Source organism: Rana temporaria, chromosome 13 (assembly GCF_905171775.1).
Source record: "Rana temporaria chromosome 13, aRanTem1.1, whole genome shotgun sequence".
In the NCBI taxonomy this organism is placed as follows: Eukaryota; Metazoa; Chordata; class Amphibia; order Anura; family Ranidae; genus Rana; species Rana temporaria.
In genome coordinates this window covers 54,135,275-54,152,371 of record NC_053501.1, presented here as the reverse complement: position 1 = coordinate 54,152,371, position 17,097 = coordinate 54,135,275, and the positions used below count along the sequence as shown (strand labels likewise).

General features: G+C 41.0%; 1 protein-coding gene across 2 annotated transcripts in view; it reads right to left on the bottom strand.

The window, feature by feature from the left end:
- Positions 1-1,079: 1,079 nt before the first annotated feature.
- SNAP23 (synaptosome associated protein 23) overlaps positions 1,080-17,097 on the bottom strand; it is a 64,258-nt gene continuing 48,240 nt past the window's right edge. The window contains exons 6-8 of one of the 2 annotated variants that reach the window (XM_040331926.1): positions 8,428-8,571; positions 6,625-6,769; positions 1,080-1,957 (exon numbers count right to left, since the gene is read on the bottom strand). In XM_040331926.1, coding sequence (XP_040187860.1) covers positions 1,895-1,957; positions 6,625-6,769; positions 8,428-8,571 — 352 coding nt within the window. In that variant the 3' untranslated portion in view covers positions 1,080-1,894. The remainder of the gene's footprint in view (positions 1,958-6,624; positions 6,770-8,427; positions 8,572-17,097) is intronic. The other variant, XM_040331925.1, reaches the window with a different exon arrangement.

Here is a 17,097-nt window from a genome sequence, read left to right as displayed (position 1 = left end):
GCTCCCAAGATTCCCTTCTCTTCCCTGCAGTCAAAACTCACTGGCCTGGGATCACGTGGCCGGACTAAAAATACACTTTTTTTTTTTACACAGGTTAGACAGGATAGGTAGCAGGAGGTGGACAATTGTAAGCATGGTTAGAATTCCACTTTAAGGCTTATTTACTGCGACAGCACATCTGTCAATACCATATAGGCACTACCCTGGTTTCAGAAGTACAATGCAGGGACCGAGTAATACATGCACAAATTTCATTTCTGTACCATGGGTGCTATAAAGAGCAAGTTTTGACACATCCTATCAGTTTACTCTCATTGGCCAATAGGAACATGGCAGGGGCAGTATGCATACAGCAATAAGGAATTCATGTAAAGTTCCAAATAGGCACTGCTAAAGCAGTCCGGTGTACTAAAAACCACCATTGTTGGTGGTAACCAACTGTAACCAATCAAATTTTAACCCTCAGTTAAGCGCAGAGCCATGAAAGAGGATAACTGCATAGTTGCTACGAGTTAAAGTACAACATGTATATTCAGAAAAGCATGCTTGTTCTACTCACGGTGGAACCTAAGGGGTTAATCCTTTGCATTGTGTAAAGGCTGCTTGATCTTGTATGCACAGATCCTCCCCTCTTCTTCCACTGACTCCATGAACATGTCCGGATAAGAGAGTCTTTGGAGTTAGGCTGCACATGCTCAGTTTGGTGTGTATTAATAGGAGGAGTTTTTTTCTTGAAAGGGTGCATGTGATCAGCACAGGGTCAATCAGCACTGTCCAGACAGAGGGTCAGGTGTGCTTGATCCTGATAGGACAGCTCAGTGCAGTTATGAAAACTCCTCCTACAAGCTTTACCGGGAACTGATATATACTGCTCACGAGAAAAGATATTTAGCAGTTTATATTTACTAAAATAATTGCATTCCCATGTTCTTTTTACTGTGGGAGGCCAAATATAGTAAATGCAGGTTCTGGGTTTAGCAACACTTTTTGGAGTTCAAAGAGTACATGAAGCTTTGATGAAAACCATGTATATGAGGAAATGCAGACACTAAAAACAAATAGGCAGGACTCTCTTTGGATAATGGCATATCGAACAAACTTCTGTATAATTGCACATGACTAATAAGCCCACCACATCCTCCTTTAAGGATTTTGGTCAACCCCTGACTTATCATTAATATCCCAGAATAGGCATTTCCAAGGACCAAGCTGTTGAGAAAAATATACGCACTGATAAGTGCATGAAAACAGATTCGGGATCCTCTTTACAGCCTAGATAAGAGACAAGTTAAAAGAGAAGTCACAGGTATTTAACGGTTGAAAGTTGTAAAGTAGGTTTTAAAAACAAAAAACAGTTGAACAGTGTCCAATGCTTGCAAAAATGATAAAACAACAGCACATACTTTGTTCTATGATAACTTAAGACAGGTCCCCTCATGAGGATATAACAAACAGGACACAGCATCAGGATTGATTCCCAAGTGGATGCCTCCCCTAAAACCTTCTATCCAAAACAATAGTCATCATCAGGGAACGAAATGTATATGCACTGCAATGTGCATGAACACTGAATCAGGATCCTTCGTACAGCCTAGATAAAACCTAGAGCAGCTAAATTAAAAAGGGAAGACATGGGTATTTACATTAGGAAAGTTGTCATTTGTGTGAGAACAAAGGACTGTTGAACAGCATTTATTGCTTGCAAAAATGGGAAAATATCTACTTTTCTCCATGATGGCTTAAGAGGTGACAGGACCCTTGGTGAGGATACAATAAACAGGACACAGCATCAGGATTGATTCTCATGCCCATTTCTCCTATAAAACCCTTTACTGAAGTACATTACAGTTTACATTCGCCGGGTCCCAGAGGGGAAGACTTCCTGTCGCTTTCTTTATTCAATAAGTTTCTTAGCTTTCTTGTTGGCTTCATCAATGTGGTCTTTATTAGAAATTGCCTGTAATAAAAAAAAAAAAACACACAACACATTATTAATGAACTACAAGCTTCAATTGTAATAAAGGCTAGCAAAACTATAGGAAAAAAACTTTTTGTTCCCATTTTGGATACAATAAAAAAGGGTTAACACCCCGTCATTTTTTTTCAGCTGTGACCCATTGCTGAGATTTCCCTTTACCTCCTGTCCCATAACAGGAAGTGAGAGGAAATCCCTTCAAATTAAGGGGAACTCTTGGGGGACCTCCAGGTCATCAGAAATAGTGTCCCAATTGGAAGATTTCCCCTCTATTACTTTTCTGGAGACAACCCAAAATTTGGGATTTTACTGCAAGTAATGCAACAAAACCTTGGTCAGAGAGCGTTCACAAGACGAGCAAAACTTCTAAATACATTTTGACTTGATATACAAGCGGTCTTAATATAAGAGTAGCGTCATGTCACAACTGAGAATAAAAGAGGCTCCTCCAAGTGTAGCAATACAGTTACATTTATTGAAGGTACAACATTTAGCAACCAACATGGTTGATGATTAAAACAGGCACATCCAAGTATGCAGACATCCGGGGTAAAGCTGTCCACATAGACTATCTCCCTCACCGTCATCAAAGTCAGCCCTTCCACTATGCGCTCCATGAGCGCTTCAATCCTCGTTTTCAGATCACTCTACTGCAGGGTAGTCTTCCTGGTCACTATTGCAGACTGACATTGATGAGAGCCGGCGGTGCGGGGGATGGTCTCTGGACAGCTTTACCCCAGATCCCTGCATACTTTGATGTACTTTTTAATCATCAACCATGTGAGTTGCTAAATGTTGGACCTTCATTAACTGTAACCATATTGCTACACTTAGAGGCGCCTCTCTTCTCTTTTTTATACTCTGTAGCTCCTGCTGGATTTTGCTTCTAATCCCCTTGTGGAGGCTGCCATTTGTGGATGGGCATTTTATGGTTACACAACCTATCACATTGCTATAATATTTGTATATGGACTATAAACTAAAAGGACTTCTAAATAAATAGTTGTGGAACAAATCATTTCAGTTTGCATTATTTCTTATGGGGAAATTTGCTTTGATATACAAGTGCTTTGGAGTACAAGCAGGTTTCTGGAACGAATTATGCTCACAAGCCAAGGTTTTTACTGTAATGGTAAACAGGACAAATAGAGAGTACTAGTCCTAGTATGGACAACAATAAAAACTGACAGGGGTTCTTATCCCTCTCCACTATCCAATACTGAAAACATTTTTTTTCCTTTAGTTCTACTTTAAAGCACCACATTTACATTCCACGAGTGCTACAAGGAACAGACTGCATTTTGTTCACATTTAAAAATAGTATCTGCAGCCACATAAGACGTATGTGCAGCGATAAAGGTGGGCTTTAATGCCTGCACATATGTTACCCTGGGTGGCCGATGATCAAGCTATGAAAGACCGCTCTGGATCCCCACTAATAGCTGGTAGCCAACTGGACAGACTCCTGATCATGTAACCACTGATAGCCAATCACAGTGATCATGTGATCAGCTGATCTTTCCCACCCCACTGGCATTCAGAGCTTTTTAAGGGGATGCAAGTGTAGGTAGTAAAGGGTTAATGGGACAAACCATGTGCTTATGTCGCAGAGATGTACTGCCTATGCGTTTGTTGTTTTTTTGCCCAGATACACTGTACACAAATTCCATATTCAGACAAAGGTTGTCCATGACAGCAGCATAATGATAGGATTCAGTTTTCTCCAGAGAGTGCCCATGATCTGCTGGGGATGAGTCAGGCTGGGAGAGACGTGGATACCTCAGAAAGTACAGCAGTCAGCACTCAAACTTGCTAAAGTGAGCCTAAAGTGATTGTAAAGTCTTTTTTTTAATATAATAAAATAATGAATATTTTATACTTGCCTGCTCTGTGTAGTGGTTTTGCACAGAGCAGCCCGGGTTCCTTCTCTTCTCAGGTCCCTGGCTGGAACTCCTGGCCCTTCCTTCCTGTTGAATGCCCCCACAGCAAGCAGCTTGCTATAGTGGCACCCGAGCCGCAGCTCCTTGTATCCATTCAGACATGCAGCTGCAGTTTGGCCCCACCCCCTCCCTTTTGATTGGCCAACTATTCGTTATTGACAGCAGTGAGAACCATTGGCGCCACTGCGGTGTCTCAGCCAATCAGGGAGAGTCCCGAGCCACTCCTGGACATCGCTGGATAGAGATGGGGCTCTGGTAAGTATTAGGGGGGCTGCTACACACAGAAGGCTTTTTATCTTAATGCATCGAATGCATTAAGATAAAAACCTTCTGCCTTTAAAATAGTAAAACTTTTCTCATGAGCATTAGCCAATCAACATGCTCGCAAAACCCCCATTAATTTTGCAGTCTCATTAAAATAAGAAAGTTCGAACATTTTTGCAATTATAGATTATGTCCAAGAATGATTGCATGGCTGTCCGTGCTAGAGAAGGGCAAGCACAGAGGTAAGTCTGCAAAAGCTAGGCAAGTGAGAAAACAGCGCAGACCTCTGGTGTAGTAAAAAAGATCAAAGAACTTTATTAAATACAACATGTTCTATACTCACAAAATAAAAATGTGAGAAAGTGCATAACGTAATCTACGAGAAAGAGCCCACCCAACACAGTCACAAGGAAAGGCTGGATGAGCAGCCACAGTGTCTGGATCACTGTGTGGCCAGCTGACAGGAGATTTTTCCTAGTAATATACATATACACATTGATAGATTATATATATATATATATATATATATATAGACCCTAGGGAATAAAATGGCAGGCATTGGAATTTTTTTGTGTGTCACACGTTATTTGCATAGCATTTTTTTTTTTTTAACAGTAAAAGCATTTTTTAAAAAGCAATTTCTTTGGGGGGGGGGAACCTCACGATTTAAAAAAATAAATAAAAAATTTAAGTTTGCCCAATTATTTTGTATAAAGTGAAAGATGTTACACAGAGTAAAATTGCGCGCACTCATGGAAAGGCGCCAATCTTCAGCACTAAAAAAATCTCCATAGGCAACGCTTTAAACATTTTTTACAGGTTATCAGTTTAGAGTTACAGAGGAGGTCTTGTGCTAGAATTATTCACCAAACGATCGGGGCGATACCTCACATGTGTGGTTTTGAATGTATTTTACATATGCAGACGATCTACGTATTTGTTCATTTTTGCTTGCGAGCACGAGGTGACGGGGCACTTTAATTATTATTTTCAAATTGTTTATTTTATTTACATTTTTACACTTTCCCTTTAATTTTTTTTTTTCCCTTCATCACCGTTATTCGAACAGCCGCTATGATTGTTTTCACAGTGCATCGCCATCAGAAGGGAAATAAACACAAGAGAAGAAGATATCTGATAGCAGCAGGCTTCATTCAGATAAATCCAATAAAAGCCCAGGTAATCGTATATCATTGATCTTTTTACTACACCCGAGGTCTGCACCGTTTTCTCCCTTCCCTTGCTTTTATCTTCACAGGTAGAGTTCCCTCTCACTGATTACAGCAGCACTCCTCCTAGTGTAGTGGTTGTGTGTCTAGGTGTTGGGCTACCCACTAAGTAGTTCACATTATTTATCAATTGCTGTATTTAGATGTAGAATTTGAAGCCATATTCATGTCACGCATAGCTTTTTGGTTTGCTATGGTCAATCTATGGAGAGAGCAGCGTTGTGCATGGCCGCTGTTAGGATAGGTAGGCTGTAAGGGGCCCCATGATTCCTTCCATGTCTCTCACCCAGCAGCTAAAAGCCGGTGGGAGGGAGAGTGGGAGAAACCTGGGTGAGGGACTTGGAGGGCATGGTTCTCCATCGATTCTTCTGCTCTCTGGGCCCCTCTGTGTGCCGGGGCCCCCTACAGGAGGGCTGGTGGTCCCCCCCTATCAGCAGCCCTGGTGCTGTGAGCCGAACACCCTCCTGGTGTAAGTCTTCCTTGTTTTTGGCATTGTCAAGAGCTGCCTACCCTTGATCCAGGCTATAGTTCTACTTTTTTTGTAAAATAAAGAATGCGTGTTTACAGTATATTAAAGTTTTCCTTTACTACAACCATTATTGTTTTGCTTTGCAATACAAGAATATCAATACTGCATACAAACTAAATCTAACAGTTAAACGGGTTGTAACGGTACAATTTATTTTTCCTAAATAGCTTCCTTTACCTTAGTGCAGTCCTCCTTCACTTACCTCATCCTTCGATTTTTGCTTTTAAATGTCCTTATTTCTCCTGAGAAATCCTCACTTCCTGTTCTTCTGTCTGTAACTACACACAGTAATGCAAGGCTTTCTCCCTGGTGTGGAGTGTCGTGCTCGCCCCCTGCCTTGGACTACAGGAGAGTCAGGACACCCACTAACACAGCTCCTTTATCTGCAACGTAGAAAGCGTCCTGACTCTCCTGTAGTCCAAGGGAGGGGACGAGCATGACACTCCACACCAGGGAGAAAGTGTTGCATTACTGTGTGGAGTTACAGACAGAAGAACAGGAAGTGAGGATTTCTCAGGAGAAATAAGGACATTTAAAAGCAAAAATCGAAGGATGAGGTAAGTGAAGGAGGACTGCACTAAGGCAAAGGAAGCTATTTAGGAAAAAAAAAAAAGCTTTTCAACCCCTTTAAGCCTTTGTGCAAAAGCTGAAAACATTACCAAACAGTGCAGCACAGAAGACTCTTACCTTGTCATTAATCCGGTCAATTTGTTTGTTCTGGGAATCAAGCTCATTACCCATATCTAAAGCCATAGACTTGAGATTTCCCAAGATGCTCCCGACCTGCTGTAGATTTTCATCCATCTCATCTTCTCGGGCATCATTTGTTATCCTACCAGAATCAAGGAGACAGGTATTGGGTGCTTTGAGGTTACACTAGAGATACCAAACTGAAAGAAGCCTTATTGGTTACTCAAGCTGAAAATTTATTTTTTGTAAGAATTTTTTTTATCCACAACACAGAAATTCTGGTATAGACATTTATTAGACCATCAGGATGTTCAAAAGCAGTCCAACAGTGGGGTGGGCAACATAGCAACAAAAGCTAACAAACTCAAGAAAACAGAACTTGGGACTGTCTGCAGCTCAGGGGACAACCGCCAGCATTTGTCCAGCTCGTCTTACCGACAGAAGAAGCTGCGTTTTTGCAAGCGCGTTTAGGAGTGTCAAATATTGGAGCATTTATTCATTTCATTGGCTAGTAAATTAAATTATTTTGGCCATTGAATGAAAGCCCAAGTGGTTGATGCACCTAGCACTTGCACACGGTTTCACATGTTTAGGTACGTTAGATATTATTCTGCCAAAACACTTCTGCTCCTAAACACACTGGCAGTGGGTTTATTCTGCCCTCCACATGCCCCGCCTCTATAAAATGCATGCAACACAGACACAGGCCAACATTGAGGGCTGTTTAGAGGCAGGAGAAAAAACAAAAACAACACACAAGATTAGAATGCCCTGTGTGCATGATGCCTAAAAAGCAACATCACACAAGGTGGAAAAATACTCCTGCCAGTACTTCGAAAACAAGAACTGAAAAATAAAAATGGTAGCCTTGCAAATTAGGAAAAATTTACTGTTGCTGACAAGACCTAGAAGTACTCGCAGGTCTAGTAAAGTGCGCCTTGACAGGAAAGGACGGAACCTTATTCCAGAGACAATGAACTTGAATGGTGGTCTGTCCTAGCCACCCAATCCAGAGCAATGAGGATCCCTAGAATGCCCTATACCTGAGTCCAGCAAAATAGAGCGGTCTGTCCAAGGACTGGACTGTCCTGTCAGGTGATGACTAATGGGATCGTCTGGAAGGAGGCTACCAACACTCCTTGCGTCTCAAGCAAAAGTCTGACAACTCCATGACTGGACAGATAGAATCTAAGAGATCGATGTGTCTTCTGTGAAAGAAACACCATGGCCTGGGCTGTGTCCAGGGCCAGACTTAGATATTTCTAACAATGCGTCGGTTCCAGTGTCAATTACTGAAAGATTGGGATCCACTGGAAGTGTTATAATGTAAAGCCAAACAATATACACCGTCTAATGGAACCTGCACGACTTGTCCTGAACAGGAGGTCCCAATTACATCATCTTCTCTTCCGATAACCGGCTTGCATTTACATCCTGTGATCAGCCGACAGCGGATCACACATGGTAAAGGGCCGTTGTGATCGGCCCTTTACCCTGATCTGTGATCAGCCAAGTCTGAAGGACTCAATGATCACAGAGCATGCTGCCCGGGCAGCGAGATCACCGAAGGACATCCATGAACATCGGTTAATGTCTACCAATACTACTTATGAACTGAGGAATTTTATGAACATCTTAGTGCTTTCTCAGTGATTTATAGGTTAGCTGGGCACCAACTCTCCGATTTCTCCTGTAAGCAGCAGTATAACCTGACTAACGTACTGTATCCCTCAATGGAGAATAAGAAGACACATGCCTGAGTTCAATCAATCACAAAAAGAGAGGAAGAGAGAACATTACCTCTTTACGTATGGACCACCCTGCCCTGATGCGCTCTGCTGCTGTCCATTGTTGGCCTGTCGTGGTTGCTTGGAGACAACGTCGTCATCATCTTTGTTCCCCCACGCCTTCCTGTATATCTCTCCAGCATCAAAATTCTTTGACCTGTGACAAAACACAACGTTTAAGGACTTTGTTAAGAAGGGAACCATATCATGAACCCGTATTGCCATTGAGCTTTACGTATTCGTGTAACTATGTTTTTAACTTATAGGCGTTTTTTACATTGTCCAGTATTAACCCCTTCCAGTTAAAGCAGATTATTATTATTTTGTTTTACTGTGGCGCACAGATAAGCCTATTTATACAAGGTTATTTTCACATCTTAAAACAAATACATGTAACAAAAAACCTTATTTATTTAGTCAAGCCAAAATTTCCCTTAAAGGCATAGTTCACCTTTACCACAAAATTGCCTATGCAGATAAGGGAAATCTGTAAATAAATACAAACTATAGCTCTGACTAAAGTTGAATAAATGTGTACTCCATTTACATACTTTATGAAGCCCAACTGGAATACTCAGAGGACATTGCTAAGAGAGGCCTAGTCATTGCTGCTCACCTCCTCCATCAGAGAGAAAGAGCATGTGAGGGGGTTTGAATCAGGGAAAGAGCTCACTCCTGGGATGGTGGAGGTGAGCAGTGATGACTAGGCCTCACTTAGCAACGTCCTGGGAGTATTCCAGTCTGGCTTTATAAAGTTTGTAAATGGCCTGCACCTATAGCAAGGGTATTAATCATCTTTAGTCAGAGCTGCACAGTCCATTTAATCTACAAACATCCCTTACCTGCACAGGCAGGTTTTTTGTAAAGGTGAACCATCCCTTTTAATGGTAAACTGTGTATAAATCGCATCTATTTTACAAGCACATTCATTTGGATAAAGTATGTTTTACAATGGGTCTGGAGGCTAGAGACAATACATTTAAGACTCTTACATTAAAGGAATATGCTCAGAAACAGTCCATTCCATCCTGTCTTCTCTCAATAGATTCCGAAAAGGCATTTGACAGGGTGGAATAGGCCCTTGGCTTCTACAGAAAATGATGGCCCTTTATCATAACCTGAAAGCCAGAGTATGTATACATTGAACTTTTTCAGATCCCATAATGATTTTAAACAGAGCATGACAAGGATGTCCCTTATCCCCTCCATTATATGTACTAGTAACTACAGATATTCGTAACAATCTAGATATTCAAGGGATTAGGGTTAAAATAAAAAATAAAAAATAAAACAATAATGTCAGTATATGCAGACGATTCAGAGGTGACACTACCAAACCTTTTTTCAAGAATTTAACAGTTTTGGGGTAGTAAGTAATTTTAAAGCAAATTATGATAAATCTGAAGCCTTAAAATATTTCATTATCAAATAAAACTCAATATCTTCGTCAAATAATTTTTTCTTTTAAATGGCAAAGCATTTGAAAAAAATGGCAAAAAGTTGCCAATATCCTTGAGATTTGACTAAGCTTCAGGAATTAAATTATTCCCCAATAATTCGTACCGTAGCGAGACTACTGGAGTTTAGAACTAAATGGATGCAAAAAACAAACATATTATTTATTCTCGGATACAAAACTAGATCGACCATTAACAGAATTTTAACGATTAATATTACAAGAGCAGAGACCAACTTCTGTTCTATCTAGTATCTCTACTTCCTATATTTTTTTTAACCACTTCCCGCCCGGCCTATGGCCGATTTACGTCCGGGAAGTGGTTATGAAATCCTGACAGGACGTTCTAGAACGTCCTGCAGGATTTCATGCCGCGCGCGCCCGTGGGGGCGCGCATCGCGGCGATCGGTGATGCGGGGTGTCAGTCTGACACCCTGCATCTCCGATCTCGGTAAAGAGCCTCCGGCGGAGACTCTTTACCACGTGATCAGCCGTGTCCAACCACGGCTGATCACGATGTAAACAGGAAGAGCCGTCGATGGCTCTTCCTCACTCGCGTCTGACAGACGCGAGTAGAGGATAGCCGATCGGCGGCTCTCCTGACAGGGGGGGTTAGCGCTGATTGTTTATCAGCGCAGCCCCCCCTCGGATCGCCACACTGCCCACCCTGGATGCCCACCCTGGAGCACCAGGGTGGGCAAAAAAAAAAAAAAAAAGACAGAAAAAAAAAAAAAAAAATAAAATAAAAGTCTAAAAAATAAATAAAAAAAAAAGCATAAAGAAAAAAGATGCCAGTCAGTGCCCACAAATGGGCACTGACTGGCAACCTGGCAAAAATCAGTGCTGCCACCCCAGTGTCCATCAGCGCCACCCCAGTGTCCATCAGCGCCACCCCAGTGTCCATCAGTGCCACCCCACAGTGCCCATCCATGCCCAGTGCCCACCTATCTGTGCCACCCATAAGTATCCATCAGTGCCGCCCATGAGTGACCATCTGTGCCGCCTATGAGTGCCCAGTGCCGCCTATGTGTGCCCATCAGTGCTGCCTATGTGTGCCCATCAGTGCCACCTATGTGTGCCCATCAGTGCCGCCTATGTGTGCCCATCAGTGCCACCTATGTGTGCCCATCAGTGTCGCATACCAGCGCCGCCAATCAGTGCCACCTCATCTGTGCCCGTCAGTACTACCTCATCAATGTCCATCAGTGCCATCTCATCGGTGCCCATTAGTGCCGCCATATCAGTGCCCGTAATTGAAAGAGAAAACTTATTTACAAAAAAATTAACAGAAAAAAATAAAAACGTTATTTTTTTTTTCCAAATTTTCAGCCTTTTTTTAGTTGTTGCGCAAAAAAAAAAAAAAAATCGCAGAGGTGATCGAATACCACCAAAAGAAAGCTCTATTTGTGGGGAAAAAAGGACGCCAATTTTGTTTGGGTACAGTGTAGCATGACCGCGCAATTGCCATTCAAAGTGCGACAGTGCTGAAAGCTGAAAATTGGCTTGGGCGGGAAGCTGCGTAAGTACCTGGTATGGAAGTGGTTAATTAACATATACTGTATATATCTAAATGGGAAAATAAATTGGGAATGACAATTCCCATCTCAGATTGGGAAAAGTTTTTTTTTTTTTTAAAAACACACAAAATTATCTCTAGCAGCCAGACATCAAGAAAGAAATTATAAAATTCTAGCTAGGTGGTATGGACGCCCGGTAGATATGCATTAATGATGATAATCAAGAGATATGTTGGAGAGGTCTAAAATGCATGTCACATGGTATTATTGTCTGTCAGAATCTACTATTCAACCAGACATATGCATCTCTGTTAATTATTCTCGGATCAATGAGATCCATTAAAAACATAAAAACAAAAACCTTTACTTTAACGCTTTTTTTTGGGCAAAAAATAGGCTTTTTTAATTAAGAAAAACATGCCAAGAAAATTGATACCCAACATGTCATGCTTCAAAGTTGGGCCTGCTCGTGGAATGGCGACCAACATTGGCACTTTAAATTGTCAATAGACGACGTTTAAAAATGTGTACAGGTTACCAGTTTTGAGTTACAGAGAAGATCTAGCGCTAGAATTGTTGCTCTCGCTCCAATGATCGCGGCAATGTGTGGTTTGAACACACACACACACACACACACACACACACACACACACAAAAATCTATAAAAAGGCATTTATTAGAAACATGTTAAAATAACAGATAAAAGGAATATATAAAGGCCATGATAATGATCAGAGCATGTTGGGTACGATTCTCCTCACTACCATGTTTCGAATAGACTGTATTTTTTCCTCAGGGGAACAAGGATAGACCAAAGCCATCATAGTACATATTTGGCCAATATCATTGCTGTGCTAAAAAGCCTCAGCTCACTGTGCGGCACGCTTCCAGCACAAAGACAGATATATATGTGGCCCCATGGAAAAAAAAGTCCAGTCCAGTGAGGCTGCATATATGCGTACTGTCTGTGGGAAGGGGTTAAAGCTGCAGTCACATAACTTATCTATAAAAAGTATGTCCCATGTCTTGCAGGCTGATGGTTCCTGTGGAAATCCTAGTTCCAGTTATGCCAGGTCCTCATGATAGTGCTAAACATCTGGTGCTGCTGGGGTTAACCGCTTTGGGTTCAACACTGCAGAAGATTGAAGGTCCTGACTGGGGACAGACACTTTCTGCCCTCTTCTTCATTAAAAAAAAGTCCTTGCCATCAATTTTTCAGAATGTAACATACTGTAAATAGCGAAAAACGTTCCTGTCATCCATCCATCTCCCCTGATTCACAAAACTTCTGACATACCGAGGTTGTTTGGGTGGCACACAGGACCATCTGCTGCACTACCTAGAATTATTATCAGAGTTGGCATACTTTTAAGTGCATGTTTAATGTATGTGATCTTACTGGTACAATCCAACATTGTTCTCTTTTAATCAACTTATGCCTCCCTCTACTGTCCGCTGTAAATCACGTTTCTCTTTTGCATCTGATATTTTTCTTTTCTGATCACTAAAAAGCATATCCATAGGTCTCCAGCAGGTGGCAGCCTTCCAGATGGTAATGTTAACCAAGGTAACACCAGGAAGAATCAGCATAAGCAGCAGACTATGTGTATACCATATGGATAATAACGAGACAGCTGTGAGGACATCATATGTGCCATAAGTGGGTGTAACTAGGAGTTACAATGTGGGGCACCACTTTGTTAAGCAAGCCTGCCCATCCACAAAAAATGTTTAGTTTATAAAAAAGGTACATTGCAGACCCGCATAAAATTACCACAGGGCTACAGAAAAATGGCCGCTGTGCCATTGCATAGTTTGCTGGTGGGAGAGCCCCCAAGATTCTGCTTAGAAGAGAGACTGCGGACATTGTCATAATGTGAACTTCATGCCACAGTGTTTTTATATGGACTTGCATGGTTCGAAAACTCTTTTTAGATCATTTATCATTTTGTGGTAATTGCAATTTTTTTGCTGTCGCACCAGTGCCCCCCATTTTGCGCCTGGGTATGCTTTAGGTTGTTGGTGCACTTTGTGACTTTTTATTAACTATGAAGTGTGCGTTCTTAATTTAGATTCACAATTCTGAAACATGCATGTACAGTATTTCACAATTATAAGAAAAAACTAATTTTCAAAAGATTGATGTCCTGAAAATAGGAATAAACATATACAAAGACATTATACATTCCCTTTAAAGTGACTAAAGACTCGCGTTCCTTAAAATGGCTTTCAGACATTAAAAGGTTAGAGACCTTTAACCTAGAGAGTAAGCATGCAGGTCAGCTTTTCAAAGCTAGGTAACCTCAGAGTACAACATTTTAACACCAACCTGATCTGGTGGTACTTCAGCCTCCTAAGAAACCTTCAGGTTAGTAAGCAGAAAGGAGAAGAGAAAATAAATGACTAACAAGCATGCCAAAATGATCTTAGTAAGCACTGCAACCCCATATTATATAAAAACTGTTACCAAGTTCTTTATTTAAAAAAAAAAAAAATAAAAAAAAAAAGCTTGTTATTGGACAATTCTGTTTAGTTGTTTTGCTTATTTAGCACAACATCAAGTGAACAGATTGAACCCAAACTATGTCCTCAGGCTTAAGGGCACGCTGCACACCCGGTACTCATAGCCATGATCACATGCTCACCTTATCCACATACAGTGCCGTATAAATAGCCCTGCATTGTATGTGATGACACCAAGGGACCACCCACAGAACCAGGAAGAAGCGGAAAGTCCTGAAGCCAGATGTAGTGGGGAGTGTGAGAAGTCATCCCCTTCACCCCTAGAAATAACGAGCATTTAACTCCTGTGCACAGGACACCAACAAACAGGCTTGCCAAAGTGGGAGGGGTTATGCAAAGGCTGTCCTCACAGCTTTTTTTGCCAGTGTCCAATCGCCTAAATGTCGCTGCATAGTCCAATTGTCCAAAACGAAGATCTGTATCGTGTAATGTAGAAATTCTCATATTTTTTTGATTAGTGCACTGCTAAATTTGTAATGCAATAGATTAAGTAAGGGTCCATGCATACTAGGTGGCAGAAAAAAATGCAAGAACCTCTGGCAGAAAGCAGCATCAAAAATGCTCATAGTGGCTCGTATTGCACAGTCCATGGGCATTTGCTTTTATAAGAATTTTTTCTAAAACATTTGTCAGTATTCACAGAATACGATCAACTAGGACGCCAACTGATATATCGAAAATTCTTGCAAAGTACATAACAGGAAAAGCATTGTAAAAGAAAAAACGGGGTTAGTGGGCCAAGTCAACCATGAGTCCTCATATATTCTCTACTACTTTTGCCATACACACATATGTAGTCCCGCCCTTTACAAACACACATATACATATTCATTATAAAGAATGTAAAGGGCTGCACAAATTAAGCATTAGGTAAATGCCTGTAATAAATTCATAACATATCAACATCTATCTCTATTTATTTACATTTGTGCTCATAAGTTTACATACCCTGGCAGAATTTATGCTTTCTTGGCCATTTTTCAGAGAACGAAAGACAACACAACGATGACGTTACTGGATTCTGAGTCATGGGGAAAGCAAAAGAATTGAATGATCTTCGGGAAAAGGTAGTTTAACTGTATAAAACAGAAAAGGGATATAAAAAGATATCCAAGGAATTGAGAATGCCAATCAGCAGTATTCAAACTCTAAAATCAAGAAGTGGAAAATTAGGGTTTCTGTTGAAAACAAACCCCGGTCAGGTAGACCAACTAAAATTTCAGTCACAACTGTCAGGAAAATGGTTTGAAGTACAAAGAAAAACCCACAAATAACTTCAGGTGAAATACAGGACTCTGTTAAACAAGATGCACGATAAGGGGGCACTTGAAGAAAGATGTGCTGCATGGTCGAGTTGCCAGAAGAAAGCCATTACTACACAATTGCCAAAAAGTATCCCGCTTACAATACGTCAAACAGCACAGTGACAAGCCTCAAACCTTCTGGCACAAAGTAATTCAGAGTGACGAGACCAAAATTTAGCTTTTTGGTCACAACCATAAACGCTTCATTTGGAGAGGAGTCAACAAGGCCTTTGATGAAAGGTACACCATTCCTACTGTGAAACACGGAGGTGGATCGCTGATGTTTTGGGGATGTGTGAGCTACAAAAGCACAGGAAATTTGGTCAAAATCGATGGCAAGATGAATGCAGTATGTTATCAAAAAATACTGGAGGAACATTTGCATTCATCAGCCAGAAAGCTGCACATGGGACGTATTTGGACATTCCAAAATGACAATGATCCAAAACACAAGGCCAAGTCGACCTTGTCATTGGCTACAGCAAAATAAAGTGAAGGTTCTGGAGTGGCCATCTCAGTCTCCTGACCTCAATATCATTGAGTCACTCTGGGGAGATCTCAAAACATGCAGTTCATGCAAGACAGCCCAAGAATTTACAAGAACTGGAGGTTTTTTGCCAAGAGGAATGGGCACCTTTACCATCTGAGGAGATAAAGAGCCTCATCCACAAATACCACAAAAGACTTCTAGCCATCATTGATGTTAAAGGGACAATATACGGTATTAAGAACTGGGGTATGTAAACTTTTGATCAGGGTCATTTGGGTAGTATCTGTTGCGATTATGATTTAAATAGAGTAAACACAGTTGATTGATAATAAATGGCTTCAGCCAAACACTAACCATAAGTGAAAGAAAAGTTTGTGTTATTTATATTCTCTGAAAAATGGCCAAGAAATCATAAAATTCATGTAAACTTATGAGCACAACTGTATCTATCGATCAACATATGATAAAATGTCATATTAATGCCTTCTTCCCATGGGCTTCAGCCTGTATAAAAGCAGTGTGACCACCATGCTATTGTGAACATTTCGGCAAGCTGAAGCATTATTCAGCCGCAGTTTGGCAATGTTAAAGGCTTTCAACAAGCTTTAGTTGTGAAGTTTACCAAAACCTGCCAGCAGCTTGTTTAAAGCAACATTTGCACTTGCGATGCACTATGTGGTGATTAATCTTGCACTGGGCCATTAGCACTTTTGTCATTGTGAATTTCACTAGATTTGTAACTCTTAGATGATCACAATTTAAAAATGGACAACACATCTATCCATATGGTGTAGCCCAATGATCGTGGACCGGAAGTAAAGGTGTACCATACATACTGCGGTATCCCTGTACAATACTGTGATATGCTAAATGATTCTATCTTAAAAAGGGATCAATACCAATCATTTTCTAGATGAGTCCTATGGGAGATTACCCACTTTCCGCCGGGTAGACGTTCATGGACAGCCTGGTGTCTGCAGCTACAGGCATCATCCCAGTATCATTTAAAAAAAAAAAAATCTTTAGACAGCGATTGCCTATAAATGTAAAAGCCATCCTAGGGGCCAATTAGCCACGACGTGGCTTTTACAGATGGCGAGCCCGGAATCCGATCTGACAGTGCTGATGGGTTTTCATAAAGCTGGCTGTGAATACCACAGTCCCCAGCCATTGTAACCACCGCAGATGTAACCACTGCCATTTAATGTTCTGGAAAGCATGAGATTAATATTTCTTTTTTTGATCTCATGCTTTCCAGGGTAGAAGAGAGATCTGTTTTTTTGTTTTTAAGACCCACAGATGTCTCCACAAAGAGGACCTATCATGCCTTATTTCTATTGTTTTATATATTTCTTGCGATAGGAATAATAAATAATCAACAAAAATTAAAAGG